This window comes from Arachis ipaensis, chromosome B02, assembly GCF_000816755.2.
Source record: "Arachis ipaensis cultivar K30076 chromosome B02, Araip1.1, whole genome shotgun sequence".
NCBI classification, from domain to species: Eukaryota; Viridiplantae; Streptophyta; class Magnoliopsida; order Fabales; family Fabaceae; genus Arachis; species Arachis ipaensis.
This window is the reverse complement of record NC_029786.2, coordinates 11,128,896-11,141,402: the sequence shown is the minus strand read 5'-3', so window position 1 is coordinate 11,141,402 and position 12,507 is coordinate 11,128,896. Positions and strand designations below refer to the sequence as shown.

The following is a 12,507-nucleotide window of genomic DNA, read 5'->3' as shown; positions in this document are numbered from 1 at the left end:
GTTCATTAAAGGTTATTCTTTGCATTTCACTTGTGTTTTCAGCTGCCTGAATGTTAAATATATTGGTTAGAATTTGAAGTTTTAGATCCGTTTGGTTTTTCTTTTATATTGATAAAATTGTTTAATTAAGTTAAAAATAATACATAAATAAAAAAGTTTTAGATCCGTTTGGTTTCTCTTTAATTTTTTTTTATATATAGTTAGTAAAAGATATTTTAGTCAAATATATATTACTTTAATCTTGAAATATTATTTTATAAATATTCATAAAAATAATACTCTAACACACACACACACACACACTCACTCTCTCTCTCTCTCTCTCTCTCTCTCTCATTGCACAGTAGTTGATTATTAGAAGACTAATTTGTGTATTCGCTCAGAGATTTTTGGTCCAATCCCTTCAACTTTTTGCTTGGAGTTAAGGTTAGTGCAATTCTTGTGTTGTAAACTTCATTGATTTCTAGGGTATTGTATGATAAATGAAATATTACTTGTGTTGTGTTGTTGCTTGTATTGCATTGAAAATATTGATATGGTTAAATATTGATAGGATGTTGTATGATAGATGAAATGTTGCTTGTGTTGGATGATTTATAGGTACTAAAAATATCGAATTCGTAAGAAATGTCTTAGCACCATCGAGTGTGGATGTATAAAAGGTTGAACCCAACAAGAGGGGGTATTAAACCTGAGTTTTATGACAAGGTTGAGGAGTTTATAGAAACAATTAGTAAGTTAGATGTTGTGAAGTCGGAAGGAAAGTGTAGATGCCCATGCGTTAAGTGTAGATGCACAAACTATAAAGAGCTGAACATTATTAAGATGCATTTGTGGGAAAAGGGGTTTATGCCAAATTATTGTATTTGGACAGAACATGGAGAGATTGACGACATAGGGATTAATCAGACGGGATTCAATAATTATGGGGAATGTGGTTCAAGAAATGGTGCAAATGTGGAAGAATGTGATATGTATGACATTGCTGGGAAGACAACTCCAGAAGGTATCATGAAATGGTTTTCGATTCTGTTGGTCCAGAGGATCCTCATGTAGAGGCTAAAAACTTTTTTAATCTTCTTGAGGTAGCTCAAAAGCCTTTGTGGGAAGGTTGTGTGCACTCTCAACTATCGATAGCTGTTAGAATGCTATGCATTAAGGCCGAGAGAAACCAATCACAGGAGTCATTTAAGCAGTGGGCCACCTTAATTAGGGAAATTGCTCCTGAGGGTAGTGCCATACCTAGGAATTACTATGAGGCTAAGAAGTTAGTGCAAAAGCTTGGATTGAAGGCAATAAAAATAGATTGTTGCTCAAACAATTGCATGTTGTATCGAAAAGACGATGCTGCTCTAACTAGTTACAAGTTTTGTGAAGCACCTATATTCAAGCCTATTTCTGATGGTGGTTGTAAGTCTAAGAGAGTTCCTGTCAGACGGATGCACTACTTACCCTTAATCCCTAGACTTCGAAGGCTTTATGCGTTAATGAGTTCAGCTCCGCACATGACGTGGCATATAAAAAACCAACGTGATGATGGCGTGATGACCCATCCATCACATGGGGAGGCATGGAAAAGCTTTGACCGTATCCACTCTGATTTTGCTTTGGAGCCTAGAAACATTAGGTTAGGTCTTTGCTCTGATGGATTTATCCCAAATATCCAATTTAGCAAGCCTTGTTCTTGTTGGCCCGTAATTGTAATTCCATATAATCTACCTCCTGGAATGTGTATGAAAGATCCTTATTTGTTCTTGACTTGCTTAATACCTGGTCCTAATAACCCTAAAGCCAACATTGATGTATTTTTGGGACCCTTGATTGATGAATTAAATGAGTTGTAGAATCCTGGTGTTTTGACGTATGATATTGTAGAAAAGAAGAATTTCGTCTTAAAGGCAACATTAATGTGGACTATCAATGATTTTCCGGCTTATGGGATGTTGTCTGGGTGGATGACACAAGGAAGATTGTCATGTCTTATTTGCATGGAGGATACCAATCCTTTTACACTATCACATGGAAACAAGGCATTATGGTTTGATTGTCATCGGAGGTTTTTGCCGACAAACCACCCTTATAGGCGCAATAAGAATGACTTCAGGAAGAATAAAATAGAAAGTGAAGAGGCTCCTACCAGATTAAGTGGTTTGGAGATTTGGCAAAGGGTTAAAGGACTTGGAAAGATATCAAATAATGAAAAGTGGATCAAATTACGAGAGTATGGTATTACTCACAATTGGACTAAGCAAAGTGTGTTTTGGGAGTTACCTTATTGGAAGGATAACCTAGTTTGTCACTGTCTTGATGTAATGCACATAGAGAAGAATGTGCTTGATAACATAATGAATACTGTTATGGACACTGATAGAACTAAAGACAATAAAAAGGCTAGGTTAGATCTGGCTGAACTGTGCAAGCATCCAGATTTACATTTGCGGCATGTCGGTGATAATTGTTGGTCCAAACCTAAGGCAGCTTATACTTTAACTTCTGAACAACAACAAGACGTGTATAGGTAGGTGCAACAACTTAGATTTCCAGATGGTTATACATCTAACCTTGCTAGATGTGTATGTCTTTTCCAGGGGAGGTTTATTGGTATGAAGAGCCATGATTGTCACATTTTTATGCAGTGCTTGCTTCCAACTGCATTCAGAGAACTACCTACAAATATATGGAAGCCTCTTACCGAGTTAAGCCAGTTTTTCAAGGACTTGTGTTCAACCACTCTCAAGGTTCATGATTTAGAGGTTATGGAGCAGAATATTCCCATTATCCTTTGCAAGTTAGAAAGGATATTTCTCCCGGGATTCTTTAAAGTGATGGAGCATTTGCCAATTCATCTAGCATATGAGGCACGTGTGTGTGGACCTGTCCAATATAGGTGGATGTATTCGTTTGAACGGGTGATAGGAGCATTTAAGCGAACAGTGAAAAATAGAGCAAGGGTTGAAGGTTCAATTTGTGAGGCTTTCTTGGCAAAGGAGACTTCAAGTTTTGTTTCTTTCTACTTTGAACCACATATCTTATCGAGGCGAACCCGTGTGGGAAGAAATGATGACGGCGGAGACACACTTAAAGCCTCTTTATCAATATTTAATAGACCTGGTCGCAAGGTTGGTAAAGCTAAAAGATCATTGGTTAGATGAATGAGACAAGGCCGCAGCTCATTTGCATATTCTACTCAATGAAAGCAAAGTTAGCCCTTTCTATATGTAAGTGCCCAAATCTTTTATTAAATAGTTAATTACACTTGTTCTACTAACGAATCCCATAGCTTATAAACTCTAGTCCTACTTTCATAAAGGTTTTGGAAAGAAACTTGTCCTGGAGAAAGCGATGACCGATTTCTCCCTTGGTTTGCATCGTATGTAAGTGCATAAATTCATATCATTTATTGTAAAGGTTTTTAACTAAAGATTTGCACCACATATCACTTCTATTAAACAATTTGTTGCATGTTTCTAACTAGGTTCAAAATCAATGCAATGAAATTGTTGATCCTGGTTTGCAATCACTTTCTTGGGGTCCTTCAAACAAAGCAACAAGTTATCCAATTTATAAAGTAAATGGATATACATTTCATACCCTTGCAAGGTCAAAAGGAAAAAAACTGATAACACCGGTGTGTTTGTTAAAGGTGATATAGGCAACGGGGAAAGTGATTGGTTTGGAGTATTAGAAGATATACTCGAGCTTGAATACACTGGTAGTGACTCTAATCGAGTTGTTTTGCTCAAATGTCAATGGTATGATCCAAGTCGTCCAAATGGAACACGTATTCATAATGACTACAAAATAACTGAAGTCAACCATAGTAAAAGATATCGCCACTATGATCCTTTCATTGTCGCCCAAAAAAGCTAAACAAGTTTACTTCTTACCTTATCCTGGAAATTGCAAGTCTATGTGGCGTGTTGTTGTAAACACTAAACCAAGAGGTCGAATTGAAATCAATCATGTACATGTAGAGGAGGATGAGGAAGAGAATGATGTAGCTTATCAAGCGGATGAGAGCAATCCTTCTAGGATTTCTGACACTGAGCCTCCTATCAGTCTTAAGTCTCCATTTAGAGAGGACCGCATTGTCGAATTGTCCATCGGCTCTAGTTCTGGGGTTAATAAAAATGAAGATGATGATGTTGCAGACTTTGATGATGATATTGATTTTTAATAGGGTAATCATTTTTAGCTTGTATTGTTTTAGCTTATATTGTTCTTTACATATATTGTTCTTAATTTGTATGTCTTAGTTGTCATGTAACTTAATCGTTAACTTAGATATTATTGTTGAGAAGAAGATTAAGATATTTTAAAGAATGTGATGAAAAAAAGAAATGGCATACGTAAAAGCATAACTCTGTCCCACACTCATTAAGCTGACATCTCTAAAGCATCACTGGAATTTTTTTCTTGTCCCTTTTCTGAAATTTAGGAAGCTTCATATTCTTTCTTATTATTTTTAATCTCTTTCTTACAGTTTGGTTTGAAGATTGAATCTCTCTCTTTGTTGCAGTGGCAGTAGTGAAGGAAATTCATTGGGAAGGTAAAAGGGTAGCAGTGCACGAATGAGGTGAGCCCCTTCTCTCACTCTCTCACTTTCTCACTCTCTGTGTGCCCCGCGTGCTCTCTGCTGTTTCAACTCGAAATCTGCATCCTTTCTAGTACTACTCCTCCATGCAAACTGACCATTACTCAACTGTTCTGGATTTTCTTTTGTAAAAACAACCCTGAAACTTTCTTTCTTTTCTACCATAAATTCCGGGAGAGACTGAAACACACGCATCATCTTCATCCTCATCCTCATCCTATATGTTTTCACTAGTTATATGCTTCCTGATTATGATTAAAGTGCTAATAGACTAAAGATATGTGTTTACTACTATATTTTAATTTCAAATTAAAGTGCTAATGACTTAAAACTATTTTTTTAGTTTCCTAAATTGTCAATTCTTTATGAAATTATTAGTTGGTTACCTTTTCCTCCTGGTTCTCAGAAGATTACAGAGATCATCAAGAAACGATATGATAAACCGTACAAAGAGTTTGGAGATGTCCTTCTTCCGACAAAGAAGCTTTGGTTTAAGGAGTGGAAGGTAAAAGTGTTGGATTGAATAAAATTATTTTGGATTGAAATATAGTAGGTGATTAGTTGATAGTTGATTGTTATTTGGATTTATAGAACAAGTGAGAAACTATTTTAAATTTGGCTTAACATAGGCCCTAGTTTTCAATAGCAGCACCAATTTCTATTTGTAGCAATTTATAATGTTGTTCCTATTTTTGTTCTGTGTGTAATATAGTCAAAGTGAGAGAGTTATGTGCTCTTTGTTTTCTTTGTTCTTTCTTTTTTTAATCATAACTTGTCTTTAATCATAACTTGATTGAATATTGTTGTTGTGATTTGAATCTTATAAGTAGCAACTTGATGAGTATGTGCAGAGCCACTTTCTTATTGATGATGATGATGATGAGTTTTTCTGGAGGGCTTTCAAGTATAGGACAAGTAAGCGATTTAGCCAAATGATGTCAGATATCCGTGAGGGTGTGGATACAACCCACGAATGGCTAATTCTTTCTTACAAAAAGGTGTTGGAAAGGTACTGGGAAACATATGAGAAATGGAAAAATATAAGAAAAAAAGCAAGAGAGAATCGAGCGTCACTCTTAGGTGGTTCTGTCCATTGCGGTGGTTCTATTCCATTGAGCTCAACTATAGAGAGGATGGTAACATAATTTAAGTGGCTTTAGATCTTATTTAATAGACATCTATTTATGTAAAATTTTTCTTATTTTGTGTTTTATGTGGAACAGAAGAAGCAGTTGGGCCGTACACCAACCCACGAGGAGGTCTTCAAAGAAACCCACACACTTAAAAGTGACAAGTCTAAATGGGTGGACAAGCGCTCTCAAGACACTCATGTGAGATATAGCACAAATACTCCTCCTATGTCAAAATTATTAACTAATTTCTAGCTGTCTGGTATTAACATTACTGTATTTAGTGGTCCTAACTATGTTCAACATTATTGTTATTATTCAGCTTTGTGCTTTGTGATTTTATAGTTGGTTTCTTTTCTTCCAAGTTTATGCAGCTTACATGCCTGGTAAACCAATTCATTATTAATTTATTACTCGATGAGGAATGCTACAACTCATTTATTATCAGGGAGGAATAAAATAGACCATAACCATAAGAGATGTCAGCCATGTGCTAATTAGAGGAGAAGCCTTTTTCTTTTCTTTTTTCCGTTATATGTAAATTAAGTTTTTTATAATCTGCATTTGCTGCACTGTGATATGCATGGCTATTTGTTTTAATAATAATAATATAATTGATATAATCATTGTACAACAGGAGAAGTTTATAAAAAAGTTGGCAGAAGTTCAGGCTCAACATGCCGAGGCTCAAGCACAGGGAATGGAGCTACAACCAATTGATGAAGACTTGATTTGGGAGGAAGTGTGTGGTGGGCAAAAGAAGAATCGAGTTTATGGAAAAGGGTCATTCTTTTCTAGCTTTATCAAGTCTGGAACCACTTCTGCCAATTTTGTATCTGAAAGAGCACCAAGAAATCAAAATTCTGTTCCTGATTTGCGAGAACAGATTCATAATCTCAATGAAGAGCTTTTTCAGTGTGTTACTCAACAAACAGATGAGCGTATTAGTAAGTTGTTAGATACACGCTTGGCTCCTTTGGAAAAGACTCAAAAGAAATTAGAAAAGTTGGAACGGGCAATTGGAAAGGCCAACAAGGAAAAGCTGAAACAGAAGAGATGGAATGAGGCTTATGTTAGCTATTATGAGAAGGTTAGAGCGTCAAGTAGTTCTAGTGCAGTTCCACTACCACCGCCACCGCCGCCGCCCTCAATGTCTTTGGATGAGGGCTATGATGATGATGAGGATGAAGATGATACTGAAGACTATAGCTGATAGTTTTAGTATGGTTGAACAATATACTAGGAATTATAGTTGATGATCAATACATTTTGTTTATGTTTTGAATTATATTGACTTGCTTGTTTATAGTACTTTTCTTTTAGTTTGATAATACGATGAATTTGTTTATTTTTTGAAATATTATAAATATTCGAATACAAATTAGATAAAAATTTGTATTAAATTTATATTTATTTTGTATGAAAATAAGTTTATTTCGTAATTAGAAAAATAAAAAAAAAAATTCTATTTTACCTTACTGACGAATTTACAGACGGGTTTTCTGTCTGTAATTAGAGTGTAAGATAATTTTCCAAAGTTCAAATTACAGATAGAAAATCTGTCAGAAAATTTGTCTGTAATTACAGACAAAAAATCTATCTAAAAATCTGTCTGTAATTACAGATGGAAAATCCGTCTGAAAGTGCGTCGCCTTTGGGAAATGGATAGAAAATTTACAAAGGGAAAATTCGTCGGTAACTGGTAAAAATCCGTCTGTAATTTTTCGACAAAAAAGAAAAAATTTGAAAAATAAAGGCAAGAATTATAAGGTTATGGAAAGTCCCATCCAAATTTGACAAGAACAAGACGACTTACATAGAAATGATTCTCATGGATGATAAGGTAAGTTGATTATTTTCTATGATTCTTTCAAGTGATGCTAGGTCCATTTTATAAATATTTTTTGTTCATATTTTAAGTTTATTTGATAAATACACCTTTGCACGAATCAAAGACAGTCCAATTTTATAGATTTATAAGTGCTAATAGCCTTTATATTTAATTTGTTTTTTTTTTTTAAAGGAAAAGAGCTCAACACGCTAAGGTGGAGCAATAGTATCAAACCAACTAGAAAATAGACTTCTCCCGAAGAATCCTACCCCAATTATCCAACATCCCCACGTCATCTCCGGCATAGCCATCAACAACCCTAAGGATGCGTACCTCTCCACTCGTCAACGCCTTTACCTATATTCTGAAAGATCCTCCTATTTCGCTCCATCCAAATGTGCCAGACAATCGCACAGAAGAATCTCAAGCGCTGCTTTTGGTCTTCCTTTCTTCTCGGCTCATCTGTCCAACTCAGAAAATGGTCCTTCACTCGCTCCGGGAATACCCAGGGTCGGCCAGACACAGATATCCATGCACTCCACACCTGCCAAGCAAAATCACAACCAAGAAACAGGTGATGGACGTACTCATCATCTTTATTACACAAGACACACCGCTTATCATCCTGGCTAATAATCCCCAGGCGGCTTAGCCGTTCCTTTGTATTCACCCTGACTATCAGGACAAACCAGACAAACAGCTCTACTCTTGGTGGGGCCAACCCTTTCCAGATGGTCTTCGTGAAATTGTAACTGGTAACATCCTCTGATAGCATTCCTTCTTGTAGCACCTGCACAAAGGAGTTAGTCGAAAAAATTCCAAGTCTATCATATCTCCACACGACTTTATCCTCCCTATCATTCGCTAACCTCACAGGTCTCAACACCTCATGTAGCTGACTCAGTAATTCTACCTCCCACTGAAAAAGCTCACGCCTCCACTGGAAGCTCTAAACCCACTCTAGCCCATCCCAAAACCCACAATCCCCAATAACCGACCCACATTGGTTTGAAACAGAGAAGAGCCTGGGAAATCGATCTTTCAAGGAACCACAATGCAACCAAACATCCTCCCAAAATCGAGTCCTTCGTCCGTCACCAACCTCCATAGCCAGACCTGTAATCATCTTATCCCTCATATTCTGTTCCTTGAATTCTATTTGGCAGTTATCCTTCCAAGGGCCTCCTCTAGTAGGGAGCACTTGCGTGGATAGTAACTCATTCGGCCTCAAGTTGTTACATGAACAGACCACCTTCTTCCACAAAGGGCACTCTTCCTTCGCAAAACGCCACCACCACTTAAACAATAGTGCGGTGTTCCGAATCATAGCATCTCCAACTCCCAGCCCACCGAATCTTTTAGGAGCTTGCACCAACTCCCATTTTACCAACGCCATTCCCTGTCCCCCGTCCTCCTTACTCCACAGAAATCTTCTTTGTAAGGAAATCAGCTTCTCTGCAACCGCCTTCGGCATCTTGTATAGGCTCAGATAATACACTGGTAAGCTATTCAAGACAGATTTTATAAGTACCAGCTTCCCCGCTTTGTTTAGCACCTTAGCTTTCCATAGGCTTAGTTTCTCCTCCACCTTATCAATGATAGGCTTCCAGGTCTTGACCAACTTCGAATTAGCTCCTAAGGAAACTCCAAGGTATTTAACAGGTAGAGTACCTTCCTTACAACCCCATAGTCCACACATACGCTGTACCCACTGCTCTTCACAATTGAGTGGAATCAAGCTGGACTTGTCGAAGTTGATATTGAGCCCTGACATTAGCTCAAACCAGCACAGCAGCCGCTTGTAATTCTGCATGGTCTCCTCATGTGGTGGGCAGAATAGGATAGTGTCGTCAGCAAATTGAAGGTGTGAGAGCTCCACTCTATCTCGACCAACCACCAAAGGGGAGATACGGCCATTTCTGACTGCCTCGCCAATCATTCTATGTAGTACATCCACCACCAGCACAAATAAGAACGGAGAAAGTGGGTCCCCTTGTCTCAAGCCCCTTTCCATCTTAAACGGTTTAGTTGGTGATCCATTAATCAACACTGACATTGAAGCTGTAGTCACACACTCCATGACCCAAGCCCTCCACCTGCGACCAAACCCCATCTTCTCCAGCACAATATCCACAAAGCTCCACTTGACTCTGTCATAAGCCTTCTGGAAATCAAGTTTGATTATGGCTGCCTTTCCCTTTCTCCTTCTAAGCCAGTGCACCGTTTCACATGCTATGAGGGCCCCATCATGAATTTTTCTACCTTGCACAAAAGCACTTTGAGTCTCCCCCACTAGCCCAGGCATTACTGCTCTCATCCTCCTAACCAGTACCTTTGAAATGACCTTATACACACACCCAACCATACTAATAGGCCTGAGGTCTTTCATCTCTTTCGCACCAGTGAACTTAGGGGCCAGCGCCACCCACGTAATATTGGAATCTGCGGGTAACCTGGCTGTCTGAAAAAACCCCATAACCGCTCCCGTGAATTCCGCTCCAATCTCCTCCCAGCACCGCTTAATGAAATTCATATTGAACCCATCACATCCTGGCGCCTTCGAGGACTCACAATCCCACACCGCCTGCCTAATTTCCTCAGGTGAAGGCAACACCTCCAAGGACCCCGATTCTTCCGCTTCTATCCTTTCCACCAGCCCATCTCTGAACCCCAGTAACGGAGAGCTCTCCTGATGATACAGATCTTTATAAAACTATCTGATAGCTACTTTAATTCTAGCTTGACTCCTTATCAGTCTGCCATTGACTACCAAATTATCAATCTGATTATTCCTCCTTCTAGACGACGCTATATTATGGAAATACCTTGTGTTTCTGTCCATCTCCTTGGCTTGCTGAGATTGAGACATTTGCTTCCAGTGAATTTCTTTCCTCACATACCATCGCTCACAGCAAGTAACTAGCACCTTTCTTCTAGCCTCCATAGTAGCATCATACACTCCAGCACTCACCATGTCATCAGCCTTTTTGATCTCTTCCTCAAACTTCAAGATCATATTGTTCATCTCACCAAAGTTGTTCTTATGCCAACTTCTCAACGGACCCGTGAGCGCCTTCAATTTATCCGTAAATTGTAACTCCCCTAAACCCCTCCATTCCTCCTTAACCATTCGAAGGAAGCCGTCATGTGTGAACCACGCGTCAAGACTCCGAAAAGGACTAGGACCTCCCTTCATCCTCCGCTCCTCCACAATGATAGGGCAGTGGTCTGACAAGCCTCTTGGTCCTCCTCGTATCCGAGTCTTAGGGAACTCTTCTAACCATTCCACACTGACCAATACTCTATCAAGTCAACTGCACGAACGACCTCGAAACCAAGTGAACTTACGATCTGTAAGTGGCAGGTCCACCAAGTGCATGTCCTGAATCCAATTCTTGAACTCTTCTGCGGATACAGGCAAACTAACAATACCTTTTCGTTCCTCTGCATGCACTATCTCATTAAAATCCCCCATAAAGCAGCAGGGAATCTGGCACAACCCAGCAATGTAGCTCAGCTCCTCCCACACCTGGCGCTTCTCTTCTCTACTATGTGCACCATAGATCAAGAAAAAAGCACAGTTGAAGCTATTCTTCAGCACAACACCTTCAACACATAACCATCTTTCCCCTTTATAGCAGTTATTCATCTTAAAAAATGTGCCATCCCAAATCATCAACAGTCCCCCTGATGCACCGTCCGATCCTACATATTCCCACCCTGTCCCAGCACATCCCCAAATCCTATTGACGTCGAATCCTAACATGCTCAGGTTAAATTTATTTTTCAAATCCCTCACCATTCTCATCTTCCCATCACCCCGCAACCCCTAACATTCCAAGAACAGAAAGTCATTTTGAACTATTTTTACACACCTGATTTTTAGTTTTTGGTCTGCAACACCGAAACTTCGCCTTTTGCTTTGCCAACTTTCTCTTTTGTGATATTTCTTCATTTTGAGCCTGAAGAATTGACATTATGTCATCTTCCTCATTGTATAGTAATGCCCCTGATTCCAAAGCCAGCTCTAGTGTTTTTTTATTTTTCAAAAGTTGCTCCTCCAAGCGCTGGTCATTCATCTGCATCCCATCCACATGATTACTGTTCAAGTCCATCATATCACCGGTTATCCTTCACTCCGTACCCCCCTGTGCAGCCCGATTCCTATGTGCGCCCCCTAGTCCAGCATCCCCATCAGCCATGCTTACCTCTCCTTCTTCCATAGCACCATGAATGTCTCCACCATCTTCACCGCTCCCCGTTCCCGATTTTGCTGCCGCGCTCTCCATATTTTTCGCCACAACGCCTGGAGGATTGCCTTCCTCCTCGCCAATACCTGCCCCCCAGCATGACTCGCGCTAGCTCTTCTGCCAGTGCGGGATCGGACTACTTCGTCGCAGACCAGCCGGCTTCTCCGATCTGGGCTTACCCGGTTCCTTTCGTTCCCCGCCCCACAGTTGGTGTCGCACTCCCCATCGAGACAGCGCACCTCGTTCTCGAGGGAACCTTGCTGCGCATTCAGGATTGGCTTGGCGGGTTGCAGATCTCTCTTCTCTCCTGCCTCCTGTCCTTGTTTCTAGCCCACACCTTAATACAACCTCCCTTTTTTCATTTTTGTTTTGCATGCTTTTTTGTCCGTTTCAGCCCATTGAGAAAGGAGGGAAATTCACAAGTAACTGTACGCTCAGACTCTCCATCATAACTGGAAGCATTTTCGCACTCATAATCCGGGATTTCTTGATTGGCACCGTCAATGATTTGATTTGTTGCTATTTTTGTGCAATTTTGATTTGCACTGCCATTAATCCATTCATTTAAAAAATCAACCAAAATTACCATCCTACCCTCATCATCTTCCCCTCCGTGGCTCACCACCATCAGCGAAGCTTCATCTTGCTCGGCTCCCTTTGATGAAAACAGTCGCTTTTCCTGTCCATTAACTCCCTCATTAC

The 12,507-nt window shown here is 39.5% G+C and overlaps 2 protein-coding genes across 2 annotated transcripts; both read left to right on the top strand.

The window, feature by feature from the left end:
* Nucleotides 826-3,152, top strand: LOC107626882. Its single transcript, XM_016329776.1, has 4 exons — nt 826-1,006; nt 1,090-1,802; nt 1,845-2,518; nt 2,660-3,152. The coding sequence occupies exons 1-4, from the start codon at nt 826-828 to the stop codon at nt 3,150-3,152; spliced, it is 2,061 nt and encodes a 686-aa protein (XP_016185262.1).
* On the top strand, nt 4,572-6,968 carry LOC110269171. The gene is made up of 5 exons (XM_021116844.1): nt 4,572-4,576; nt 4,973-5,099; nt 5,446-5,730; nt 5,818-5,925; nt 6,362-6,968. The coding sequence occupies exons 1-5, from the start codon at nt 4,572-4,574 to the stop codon at nt 6,935-6,937; spliced, it is 1,101 nt and encodes a 366-aa protein (XP_020972503.1). The 3' UTR covers nt 6,938-6,968.